Source organism: Rhinolophus sinicus, linkage group LG04 (assembly GCF_036562045.2).
Source record: "Rhinolophus sinicus isolate RSC01 linkage group LG04, ASM3656204v1, whole genome shotgun sequence".
Lineage (NCBI taxonomy): Eukaryota > Metazoa > Chordata > Mammalia > Chiroptera > Rhinolophidae > Rhinolophus > Rhinolophus sinicus.
The window spans coordinates 8,282,812-8,296,420 of NC_133754.1; the positions used below are offsets into that span (position 1 = coordinate 8,282,812).

The following is a 13,609-nucleotide window of genomic DNA, read 5'->3' on the forward strand; positions in this document are numbered from 1 at the left end:
AGTTGAATATTAATTAGTATAATTAATATTCCCTAGTTGAATATTAATGATTGTGAAAATGTAAAGAATTTTGATATAGTACTATTACTCAATTCTTTGTACACTTTTTAAGTTATGAGACACTAATATGTTGATTTATTATCAAAAATGTTACTTTTAATGACCTTGTATCAACTGACAACTTTATTACAGTCTTTTTAAAATTTTTGTAGGTAACAAAGTGTCAGAAACCACTTGACTTGCAGGAAGTCACTGAATCACTCCAGTCTCATTTTATGGGTGGTTCACTAAAAAGGCTTTAGCAGAATTAACCAAATGGCTATGGTTCCTTTCTCACTTAGAGGCTGTTTTTTAATCTAATGTACTCAGAAATTGTTGGTAAAAATACAACCTTCATTTAGCATACCTTTGCCAAATCATTTTTTTTTTTGAGAAAATGCTTTTACCTTATCACAGTTTAAATACTTTTTTGTTCAATTCTTAAAGTTTTCATAATTAACAAAGGTAGTCTGTACTGTCATCCCAATCAGCCAAATTCGACTTTGTGACAGGAACTGTATTTTTTACCTTTCAATTCAAATGAATGTGTTAACATATATTTTAAGGAATGTTAAAAAAACACTGAAAAATAAATTATGGGACACCTTTTGTAGGCTAAACTACTAAGTGCAGTAAAGCAAAGAATAAAGGAATCTAGTGCTTACATATTTTAAATTAGCTATTTCATAATATAGGATAACAGTTTTGTTCTTTAATTTATAATGAAATAATATAATATCAGTTAAAATAAATTATTTATATAATGAGGATTATGGTAGAAGGCATGCTGTTGTTTATAAAATGTGTAATGAACTATGTATGGGCTTTAGAGAAAAATTTTAAATCATGTATAAAAGTCAGAAATATGGGTGGGAGATGAGGGTAAGGGGGATCAAATATATGGTGATGGAAGAAGAACTGACTCTGGATGGTGAACACACAATTGTCACCCCAATAAATTTTTTAAAAATGGCAAAAAAAAAAAGTCAGAAATATTAATTCAGTTTCTTTCGACCTCATGATTTGTATTTAGTGAAACAAAGCTAATTAGGTCAGTGGTTACTACCCCGTTTTCCTGAAAATCAGATAGGGCCTTACCTTAATTTTTGCTCCAAAAGACACATTAGAGCTTATGTTCAGGGATGTCATCCTGAAAAATCATGGAGGGCTTTTTTTCCGGTTAGGTCTTATTTTGGGGGAAACACGGTATATAACCTTTTCACAATAAGCTTTAGAAAATAGCACCTTATAAGATGAAGAATGACTATAATTGAATGGATATTTCATGATGATATTGGAGAATAAATTTTTAACTATCATATTGAAAGGTACACATCTGATCTGAAAGGAACATTTAAACGTTTTCTGTGTTTTTTATCCAATGTATTGTGAAAAACTTGGTGGTTCTGAAAACTGTCTCAGTTGCGTTAAAATGGATGAGCATCAACGATGTGTACTGCTTCAGGTATTTGAGGTGCCTTCCCCCCCCCACCCCCGTGAATAGCATGTTCTCAAGATAAGAACTGAGCAAAACTGAGAAAATAGCTTACCTTTAAGTATGTGCAAAGTCAGTTTTCAGAACTTTCTTTGCGCTGAGTTCTCCCATCTTGGATTATGTGACAGAACAGGAGTAGCTCGGAGCGATTGTGGGGTGGGCTCCTGACCACCTCATTAAAGCAGGTATTGCAATGAGGCGAGTTGTGTTCTTTTTGCTGGTGGAGGGTCTTGCCTTCAATTTGTAAAATGCAACATCTGTGAAGCACAATGAAACGAGGTGTGCCTGACTCACTCACTTCCCCACCCTGCAGTGCACTGTGCCTGACACAGGCCAACACAGGCCAAGATACTTCAGTCAGTTCTCAAGCTACTCCTTTAGCAGAAATATATAAGCCATGGAAAAACAATTCCTAGACAGCTTTATGTTGATTCGAGTAGTTTTTAAAGGCAGCTTCTCTTAAAATATAATTTAACATGTCCGGGTGGTCCCCGGTTCAACGCACCACATCCCATAGGAAAATAATAGGGAGAAGGGCTCCTGAAAGGGCCTTGGGAATGGAGAACCTGCAGGAACTGTTCGCAGATCAACCTTAGGGAAGAGCACATGGGAGGTCTGAAAACGGATCCCTGTAATACTGCCATGCTCTGTACCCCCGGAACGTGTTTGTGTACCCTCATCTAAGGGCCATTGTTGTGGAGGAGACAAAACCAATAACTAATGCAGTGTGAGAAATGCTATTACAGAAGCAGGAGCCAGATACTACGGTAGCGGAAAGGTGGGAATGGAGTGATCCATTGTTGGGGCAGGTGGAGGTGGTGCAAAAGGAAAAGTGAGGGGCGGCTCATGGGCAGGTGAGAGGTTTGAGGGTGGGAGAGGTGTGGGAGGCCTCACCTGAGGAGGTAGTCGCCGAGGTCAGAGTACAAGAGTTGGAGCTGCTTGGCGATGGCTGGACAGTACAGAACGGAGAACACAGAGTTCGCTTTTTCTCATGTTCAAGTTGAGGTGTCTCTGGAATATCTCAAGTGTCCAGCGCGCTACTGACAGGTATGGAAGGCAGGAGACGGATATGAGCGAAAGTAGACATTGAACACGTTAGTGACACGGAGGGCAGAGTTGGGCCACCGGTATGGCTTAGCTGGCTCAGGAAGCTGTAGCCTGGTATCCAGCAGGGGGTGTCCCAGAGCTGCCCAGCGGAGGCCGGCGGGCGGGTGCCCAGTCCCTGTGGGCGGTCTTTGTCCTCTGCCCACAGCAGGCGGCGCTGCCCTACTTATTAGTGAGTCCAGTGTCCGTTGTGATTTCTTTGGATTTTTTGAGAAGGCCTGTTGCTTGATTTCTAGATGTTTAGACTTTTGAGTTATTTTCAGATCTTTGTTATTGATTCATTTTGATCAGAAAACATTTTTGTATGGTTTCAATCCTCTGAAATGTATTATGACTTGCATTTATGGTCCAGCCTATGATCTATTTTGGTGACTGTTCCCATGTAAAAGAATAGGCCTTCTGCTATTGTTGGGTGTAGTGTAAAGGTCATTTAGGTTGAGTGGCTAATAATGTTTTCACATCTTCTCAGTCCTTGCTTCTACTCTTAGCCAGCAGGTCGAAAAGCGATTATCTGCCCTTCTGTATCCTTCTATTTTTGTCCTTGCTCTTCCATCAATTTACTAAGAGAGATGCATTAAAATATCGGGGTATGATTTTAGATTTGTCTGTTTCTCCTTTTGCTTATGTCGGTGTCTGGTTCGTGTAGATTCCTCCGCTCCCTCCTGGCCAGGTGACCACCATGGGTTTGATGTCTTCCTCCTCTAAGGGTCACAGCTCCTCCTAGGAAGCTTCCTCAATATGCTCGCTCTCTTTGCTGGCTCTTTCCCCGTGCTCCTTCAGACCTAGGGGTGTACCGGCTTCTGTAACTGCTAGTCCCAGGGTTTCCAGGCAGGAATTCCCGCCCGTTCTCAGGAATTTTTCTCGCTTTCCCGTTCCCGAATCCCGAGATATAAACTGTTTTCTGTTCTCCACGATGAATCGTTCCCACAAAGTGACTGCCGATACTACCAACCACCTGGGTTCAAGGAGCTGATTTTCCCAATTTCCTTACCAACTTTTCTCGGGATTCAGGAACGGAAAAGTGAAAAAAAAATTCCTGAGAACGGGCGGGAATTCCCGCCTGGAAACCCTAGTCCCAGGGCACTGCACCATCCTGTTGGTTTTCCTAGACTCTGCCCACACCTTCATACATGGTTCCTTCATTATACTGTCCTCAGTTACTCAGTCTGAATGTACCATTTGTTTCGTGCTGGGACCCTGATTGATAAATGTATATGTTTAGGATGAGCATTTGTCACTAGGAAAATCCAGTGCAAAAGCGTAAAATGAGGATGTGTCTGCCATGCTTAAGGAAGAGTGAGGAGACCCGCGAGGCTGCAGTAGACACTAGTAGGAGATGAGGTCAGAGAGCAAGTGGGGCGTCCTCAGAACCAGCCTTTTAGGCCACTGCAAACACCGGAGGGTTGAGCAGAGGACTGGCGTTACTTGGTTGCTATTTTATTATCATCACTGTGGCTGCTCTGTTGAGAATAAACTGTAGGCTGCAAGGGGTGAAACAGGAGGTCTGTTAGGTGAGACATAATGCTGTTTAAATGAGAAAATGATTGAAGTAGGAAACCCCTAATTGGCTTGGGTCAGCAATGTGGTGGTAGAGGGTGTGAAAAGTGGGCAATACTGGATATACCTTAAAGACAGTCAGTGGGACTTTCTGATGGGGAATGAGAGAGAAAAGGTAAGGATGGCTGCGAGGTTTATGGCCTGAGCAACTGGAAGGATTAAGGTGCCCTTAGCGGAACTGCAGAATACTGTGGGGAGAGCACATTTTGGTGGAAAGGTCAGCAGTGCAGTTTTGAATATGTGAAGTTTACTATGCCTATTAGAGATATACATTTGGACCCAGCAATATACATTAGCTGCATTTAAAGGCATACGACTGGGTGAGCTCAACAAGGAGAAGTCGTAGATGAACTAGAAGAGGCTAGAATTGGCCCCTGCACCCAATGTTAAGACACTGAGGAGAAGAGGAAGAAGAGAAGCAAAGACTTGAGAAGTCGTAGTGAGGTAGGAGGAAAACGGGGTGAAGGGGGGACAGGGAGCGAGAGAAGTGGAATCCCGTGCTGTGAGTCTTGACGGGAAACAGGGCCCTGACTCCACTCTGGAAACACAGTGGTTGGTCCCTCCTCCCACCTGCACCCTGGCAGCCAGGCTGTGGGTACAACCTAGGCTCCGCCAGTTAAACGCCCCTGCCCAGTCACGAGGGCGTACGCCCAGGCTGCAGGAACAGTTTACTTACGGCGATGTTCTTATTACAAGATGCATCTGAAGACTTCAGATGAAAGATGAAGAACCATGATTTCTGCAGCTTAAGATAGTGTTTTCCCACCTTTTCACAGGTTTGAAAGATATCCAAGTTACATGGGAGGAGTTGTCCTCTGGTCATGGTGTCCCATGGATTTCGTGGTGCTGGGACAGTATCTCAGCGTGTTTATCCTGGGGTGTAGCTTTGACCATTTGCTGTTGGCTGCTGTGGATGAGTTCCTGAGCCGGGTCTCATTGGTGACCCTGTGGTTCTGTGAGTTATTTCGTGTAACTGCTGTAGCTGAAACCCCAGTGCCCTTTCACCGAGCTACTTGGAGGTGGGCTTTGGTTACAGCAGTACATGAAAGAGCTCACAGGAACCGTGCTTATTCACAGTTTACATTTAAACGAAATGACAGAAATAATGTCTCTATAACATGGTTTGCCAAATTGCCAGTGTTCAAGTATTGGCAGATTAACCAATTCAGAGGAAAACTCTATTGATTTGTATGTACAATTGAACTCTCCATATGCATGTCTTCTGTATCTGAAACCAAACCTGTATTCTACAGTGTTTCTACTGTCTCTCAATTTACCACATGCCTGTAATATAATATATTTATTCAGCTATAAAAACTTTTCTCCCCACAGATCACAAATTCCCTCATTTGTAAAGTCTGTCTCATGGGGTTGTTTTGGGGATGTGTGAAGTACTTGGACGATAGTAATCATTCTATAAGTGTTGACTCTTGGTATTTTCACCATGACCTAGGGCCTTAGTCTCCAGAATACCTCACTAGCACGAAACTGGCGGTTTTGAGATGTGTCACAGTTTCTTTCTCCGAGTGTCTCTGAGCCCTCTCCAAATGACGTTCTAGTTGCTGATAGTAGCAAGATGCCTGTTTTGCTGTTGGAGGGAGCAAAGCAGAGATTGTTCAGTTTAGTCCTGCACTTTAGAAGATCCACCAGAAATTAGTGTTACTTAAAAAACAATTAGAACCTTGTGGAAGTTACTGAGAACTTTTCTCTATTTTGCTTGTTTCCTGTGGGACTTTTTGGTATATATGCCCCTGAGGCTTTCTTCTTTTTATGTACCTAGAAATATTGAGTTTTCCAATATTGAGAGAACTTGAAGTTGTAGGTAGTAAAAAGAACATATAGAGATGTAAAAATGTTGCAGATACATTTTTACAATACCCCCCATGGATGCTTTGGAAGAGCCTAAACGAAACACCTCCTTCTGTGTCATCCTTGATCCTATTAGTACTTCTATTAATGAGAAAATAAAACTGGTTAGCCTATTTTATGGTACGTCACCTTTTTTGCTAACGTAGCATTTAAGGTGCAAATTTCACCGATGCCTCCCGTGTCTTTTCCCATAATTTATACTTTGGGCACAAGATTTCGAGCATCGTGCCTGATAAGACAGGTTTGTCTGCGGAGACTGACAGACTGACGTGTGGTATATTCCTAGCACACCCCTCTCTGTGGGTCAGGAGAGTCGTTGTTGCAAAAGGCCTAGGGTATGGTTTTCTCCGTTGTCTCTTGTAATGATTGTGTTTCTTTATTGTCTTTTTAGGTGATACAGTTAATATTGGAGACGTATCCTACAAGTTGAAAACTCCTAAGAGCCCCGAACTTGTGCCACAGAATTACAGTAAGAAATGGTCATTTATTTATGAATGAATAACTTTTAACTTTTTCATTATGTGAATTTGTAAAGATATACAAAACTAGAGAAAATAGTGTAAACCTGATGTACTGTCATTCAGCTTCAACATTCATCAGCATATGCCTATCTTCTTTTACCTGGCTCCCATTTTTTTGTTCTGGAGAATTTAAAACCTATCCCAGATAGCATATAACTTCACCCATGAATATTTCAGGAAAACACTTATTTTTTTTCACATACTATTGGGTTTTTTTAATTAAGATAAAATTTAAATATAACAAAATGCACAGATCTTAAACATTTATTTTGGTTTTGACAATTTTACAAACCTGTATAAGCACCAAGGTTACGTTCATCACCGAGTGTGCTCTTGAGCCCCTTCCCGGCTGCCCTGCCCTGGAAACCACTGTTCTTTTTTCTGCCGTGATTGATTGGGTTTGTCTGTTCTTCACCTTTATAGAAATAGAATCATATAGCATGGTTTGTTTAAAAAATCATGAAGATAATGATTTTGAGGTTCACCCATGTGGCTGCTCCTATCAGTTTGTTTTTTTATTGCTGAGTATTAGTCTATTGGATATATCCTAAGTATACTACATTTTGTTTATCCAGTCTCTTCTTGACGTCTGGATGGTTTCCATTTTTGGACTGTTATGAATAAGGTGCTGTGTACATTCCTGTACAATTATGTGGTCATAAATTTTCACTTCTCTTGAGTAAATAGTTGAATTGATGAGTCATAGGGGTGGGTGCCTGTTTAACTTTATAAGACACTGCCAAGCAGGTCTCCAAAGGAATCGTACCATTTTACCCTCTGACCCACAGTGATGTTGTGCATGCTCTCCAACATGCACTAAGGGATTTCTAGTCTTTTTGTTTTACTTCTACTATGTGCAAAATGCTACCTCATCATGGTTTTTGTTTTATAACAGCTTTATTGACGTATAATTCACATACCATGAAATTCACCTTTTTGAAGTATGCAACTCAGACCTTGTTAGTATATTCACAAAGTTGTGTGACCATGCCACTATCTAGCTTAGAACACTTTCATCACCCCCAAAAGAAACCTCATATCCATTAATAGTCACTCCCTGTGTCCTCCTCTTTCTAACCCACCAACCCGCTGCCTTTGGCAATCACTAACATACTTTGTTTTTGTGGATTTGCTGTTCTGAACGTTTCATATAAATGGGATCATACATATGTAGGCTTTGTGTCTGGCTTATTTCAGAATGTTATCATAACTTATAATGTCTTTAAGGGTCATCCATGTTGTAACATGTATCAGTAATTCATTTCTTTTTGTGGCTAAACAATATTCCATTGTATGTATATACCACATTTTGTTTATCCACTCATCAGTTGATGGACATTTGTTTTTTTCCTGCTTTTGAGCTGTCATGAATAATACTGCTATGAACTTTCATATACAAGTTTTTGTGTGGACATGTTTTCAGTTTTCTTGGGTATGTACCTAGGAGTGGAATTGCTAGGTCATATGGAACTCTATGTTTAACATTTTGAGGAATAACCAAACTTCTTCAGGGAAGCTGCGCCATTTTACCTTCTCACCAACAATGTATGAACATTTCGGTTTCTTCACATCTTCAACAACGCTTGTTATTATCTGTCTGTTTTATTATAGCCATCTTCATGGATATGAAGTGGTATTTCATTGTTTTCATTTGTATTTCCCTAATGACTCACGGTCACTTCTTTGTACAAAATCATGTCACTTCTTTTCTCAAAAGTCCTTAAATGATTCTCTTGATACCTTAGGAACAAAGGTCAGTCTTCGCCTTTCATGATCTAGTCTCGGCCGCATCTCCTGCCACTCTCCTTTCCCTATTCTATGTTCCCGTCATTGGGTACAATACAGAATAATTTTTGGTTCACTCTTCAGATTCTTCCACGAGACTAAGTGCTCCTTGATGGAGACTGTCTCACTTTCATCTAACAAATTTCCATTTACTCGTTCCCAAATGGTTCTACAATCTGTCCTCTCCACTCTGTCCTCTCCACTCTGTCCTACTTTTCTTTTACTATATATTTTTTGAGTTATTTCCTTAGTGGTCACTCTAGGGATTACAATTAACAATTTAACTTAAGACAAACTTGTTCAGATTTATACTAACTTAATTTCAATAGTATACAAAAACTTGGCTCCAGTATAGCTCTGTTTTCTTCCACTTCCTTTGTGCTGTTATTGTCATACTAATTATATCTTTATACAGTAAATGTTTATTGACACAATTATATAATTATAGTTTTATGAAGTTGTCTTTTAAATCAGATAAAACAGTTACAGACAAAAATATATTTATACTGTCTCTCTGTTTATGTATGCATTTACCTTTACTGCTATTCCTTCTTTGTGGATTTGAGTTACTGTCTTGTGTGCTTTCATTTCAGCACAAAGGAAGGTCTCCCTTCCGTGTTTCTTGTAGGCAGATCTGCTAGTGATGAATTCTCTCAGCATTTGTTTATCTGGTAATTTCTTAATTTTGTCTCGTTGTTTGTAAAGTAATTTTACTGGATATGGAATTCTTGGTTGACAGTTTTCTTTTCCTTTCAGCACTTTGAATATGTCCTCTTACTGCCTACAGCTTCCATAGTTTCTGATGAGGAGTCAGTTACTAATTTTGTCAAGCATCCCCTCTATGTGATGAGTCGCTTTTCTCTCTGCTATCAAGATACTCTCTCTGGCTTTAGCTTTTGATAGTTTAACTATGGTATGTGTAATTACAGATCTCTTTGAGTTTTACTTGTTTGGAGTTTGTTGAGCTTCTTGGATGTGCAGGTGAATGTTTTTCCATCAATTTGGGGGGAGATTTTGGCAATTATTCTTCATTGTTTTTTCTTTCTTCCTCTCTCTCCTTCCTTTCTGAGACTACTGCTATGTGTATGTTAGTATACTAAATGGTGTCCCATGGGTTTCTGAAGCCCTGTTTACTTTTTCTTTATTCTCTTTCTCTCTTTTTAAAACTGTTTCTTACACTTCAAGTTTGCTGATTATTCTGCGTGCTCATATCTATTGTTGAGTCCCTCCAGTGAATTTTTAAATTTCACTTGTACTTTTCAACTTCAGAATTTGTATTTGGATCTTTTTTTAAAAAAATAATTTCTATGTCTTTATTGATATTTTCTGGTGAGATGTTGTTGTCATGCTTTCCTTTAATTTTATAGACAGGCTTTCTTTTTAAGTATTTGAACGTATTTAAAATAGCTGATTTAAAGTGTTGTCTACTTAGTCTAATGCCCGGCTTCCTCAGAGATAGTTTTCACTGACTGCTTTTTTTTCTCTGTGTAGGGACAATATGTTCCTATTTCTCTGTGTTTCTCACAATTTTTGTTGTTGTTGAGCAGACATAATAAATAGTTAATGTGGCAACTCTGGAAATCAGATTCCTCCCTTCCCCAAGTTTTGTTTTTGCTCCTTGCCATTGTTGCTGTTTGTTTGTGTGGTGACTGTTTTTCTCAAGTCTCTATTCTTTGCCATGTGCAGCCTCTGAAGTTCCAGCTCAGGTAGATTAGTGGTCAGGTAATGATTGAACAGAGATTTCTTTCTTTTTTTTATTTTTTATTGGGGAATATTGGGGAACAGTTTGATTCTCCAGGGCCCATCAACTCCAAGTTGTTGTCCTTCAATCTAGTTGTGGAGGGCACAGCTCAGCTCCAAGTCCAGTCACCATTTTCAATCTAGTTGTGGAGGGTGCAGCTCACTGGCCCATGTTGGAATAGAACCAGCAACCCTGTTGTTGAGAGCTCGCACTCTAACCACCTGAGCCATCCGGCCGCCCCAGAGATTTCTTAAATGCCTTGAATGAGTAAGTTCTCTCAGCCTTTGCCCAGGGTTTCTCTGTGAATGTTGGGCATGATTTCGGTGCCACACAGACAGCTTCTAAGTGTGTCTCAGCCTTTACGTCCTGCTTGTGCGAAGCGGAAATGCCAGCCCATGGTGTGAGATTTGGCCCTTCTCCCGACTTCTGAACATGTGCATAGTGTTCTAGACCCCTAGGCATACACTGGGACTTTTCAAAGCTTCCTTTGGACATGTCATTCATAGTCTTTCCCTTTCAGAGTTGGTCCTCCTTGCGTGAGCTCCAGCTGGTTTTGCTGCTCAAGCAGCTGTGATATCAGCAAGCGTGCTGATTTTTCTTTGACAATGGCCCCAGGGTAGTGCTGTTTGCACACAGGGAGTTCTGAGTCAGTCAAAGACCAATTCTAAGAATGGAGCTTTTCAGGAAGCTGCTAGATGGGCAAGTATGGATAGCTCTCTGCGGGTGGGGCTTTTGGGGATCTCCAACCCTGTTCTTCCCCCTCAGTGGTTGGCAGTGGTTTCCACCACCATTGTGGGCAGCTGGTTTTTAAGATTACCACAGAGGTGGGGAGAGAGATGGGAACAGGGCAAGTTAAAACACCACAAAGCTCACTGTTCTTACTGAGATTCACCCACTTTTCTTGGGTAAATGTATGTCAGATTGTTGAAAGTCTTTTGTTAATTTCTAGAGTTCGGAAAAAGTTGATTTTTTTTTTGACAACTTTTGCCAGTGTTCTCATTACTTTTATGGAAGGATGGGTTTCAGAGGTGCTGGGCTTTGTTGTTGCTTTCCTTAGATTCCATTTAAAGCTAAGAAGCTTTAATGTTTTGAGAAAGGGATCAGGATTTTCCCTCCAGCAGGGTTCAGGATCTGAATTCTGGTGAGATTCCTGGGTTCTCTTTGTGCTTTATAGCGCAATCTCCAGCTTTACAAACCCTGGCCAATCTCTCTTTGCTTTATAGCTGCCAGATATTTGGGTTTCTGTGGGTTTCTCTTTGCCATTCAGTCCTTATCCTGCTGTCTGCATCTCCTCTCTCTTGTCCTGTCTGCCTCCAGCCTTCAGGGGCTGTCAGTGAAGGTCAGGAATGTCCGAAGGATTTTCCTCAGCTCTCCTGCCCTAGCCCCATCCTTGAGAACTGCTCCTTGCCCTGGATAAAAACCTGAAGTGCATGGAGGGGTTTCTATCACCTTTTGTGTCCCTCCGCCAGCCTTCTGTGGGTTGTTGCCTTGCACTAAGGAGACAGGTCCCACGTGCCTCAGGAAGGAGATTTCTGGCTCCTGTCCTGCATCTGGTTCTAAGTGTACAGCCCTGTAGACTCAGAGAAGGCCGATGGAAAAGAGTTGGTGGGTAGGTGGAGATTTCTCTCTGGCTGGGACTTCCCAGTGGGTTAATGTATCATGCCAGCCCACGTGTGGCCAGTGTAGGTTTGTTCAAAGTGTACCTGGTTTATCCTGACACGTCTGTGCCAGAGTCTTCCTCCTCCTGCTGTTCCATCAGGAATGAAAACGAGCTCTAGGTCTCTTCTCTCCTTGAAAGCGCTGATTACTTTTTAGAATTTAGTTCATTTAGGTTTCTTTGTGTCCTTACCTGTATGATGGGTTTTGAAGAGAGTGATTTTTGTAGATCAACTGATTTGCTCTGCTTGTTAGGTTGGAAGTGAAACTCTTGTAATTCTCTATAAGCTGACCAGAAGTGGGAGTTATTTTTAATGACTTATTGGTTATACCAAATTATGCTGTGATGGACAGGTTTTCTTTTCTGGGGCGAGACTAGTGACATAATTCTTGAAGTTACTATACTTATCTAGAGAAAAATTAGCAAAACATAACACTTTACATGCCATAGGTACATAATAATTGAAAAAATCACTCATTTTTCTGATTTGTGAGTCTTTCCTTGTTAAGAATGTAGCTAACTTTTTATAATAAACAGCAGAAGTGGAGAATAATATGCACTCTTGATAGACAATAGGAAAACTTTTATATAGTCTGAGTTCTGAAAACTTTTATATAGTCTGAGGGTAACAACTGCTTGGGGAGGGGGCAATTATGTTTAAAATTTTGTTTGTGCCATTTTCTAGATTGTGAATTTCATTTTCTTTCTTTCTTTTTTCAGACATGTTAATTTCTGTAGTCACTTAACTGTTCTACATCTCCTTACTCTAGGGCAGGGGTGTCCAAACTTTTTCAACATTTTTCACCAAGGGCCATATGCGGTAAGATACACAAACAGCCGGGACACTCACTCGAGGTGAAATACTTATTGCCTCACCTGGTTTATTTAAGTAAACTAAATATATTTTTGGAATTTGCTGCGAGCCAATTAAAAATGGATTGCAGGCTGCAGTTGGCCCACAGGCCGCAGTTTGGACACCCCTGCACTAGGGGATGATCATTTCGACCTCCTGGATGTATTGTCAGGATGAGATCAAAGAGCAGAGGTGAAATATGTGGGAGCGGGCTTGGCACACAGTGCTCAATAGATTTGAGTTTGAATTTGCCCTCAGGTTGTCTGCAGACTCTCCAAATAAGCTTCCGTTTCTTTCCAAAGATCACACTTAATGTACTTGTAGTGTGGGAACAATGCTAGTTTTTCCAGTTTTACGTAGACATGAAGCATAGTCATTGCCTGACAGTTCTCAACAGATGATAGCCCATCCACCCCTTCTTTTAGCAGCTAAGGTCCATTGTCTCCTATCTGGGGTCTGCTGAAATGTGTTGTCACAGTCACAAATGCTTAATCACTTGAGGGATCTTAATAAGTGAGAGAATTAATAAGACTATACTACTTTTAAGGATTCAAGAGATCTTAGCAATATCAGTTTTTAAACTTAAAAACATAGACTTTGAATGATTGTATTTTTTATTTTTGCAAATGACTGAGGGGCAATACAATGACTGGCTCTGATCAACTCCCAAAGTGTCAAAGGTATCTGTTGTTAAATATAGGAAAACTCCCATAAATTGTCACCAGAAAACCCCAGAAAAACAAACCAAGAAATACCCTCAGCATTTTCTGGTTTAGATACTTCAATTTTTAGTACTGTTTTCATGCATCTCTTATATAATCAACATTTTTTCATTTCTTTTGTGTTTGGTTATTAGTAACTTACCCTTTGAAATTTATCTGAAGAGTTTATATTGAAAGCAGTTGGAGAATCCATTAGACTCCAATTTGCATTTTTGGGGGGCTTGGTATCCATTCATCATCTTTCCTACTGTAGTCACAATATAAGT

General features: G+C 40.4%; 1 protein-coding gene across 1 annotated transcript in view; it reads left to right on the forward strand.

Moving 5' to 3' along the window:
• The window catches only part of VWA8 (von Willebrand factor A domain containing 8), a 299,153-nt gene that overhangs the window by 6,384 nt on the left and 279,160 nt on the right, over positions 1 to 13,609 (forward strand). Inside the window, exon 2 of the mRNA XM_074329337.1 lies at positions 6,456 to 6,533. Within this exon, the coding sequence (XP_074185438.1) occupies positions 6,456 to 6,533 (78 nt within the window). The remainder of the gene's footprint in view (positions 1 to 6,455; positions 6,534 to 13,609) is intronic.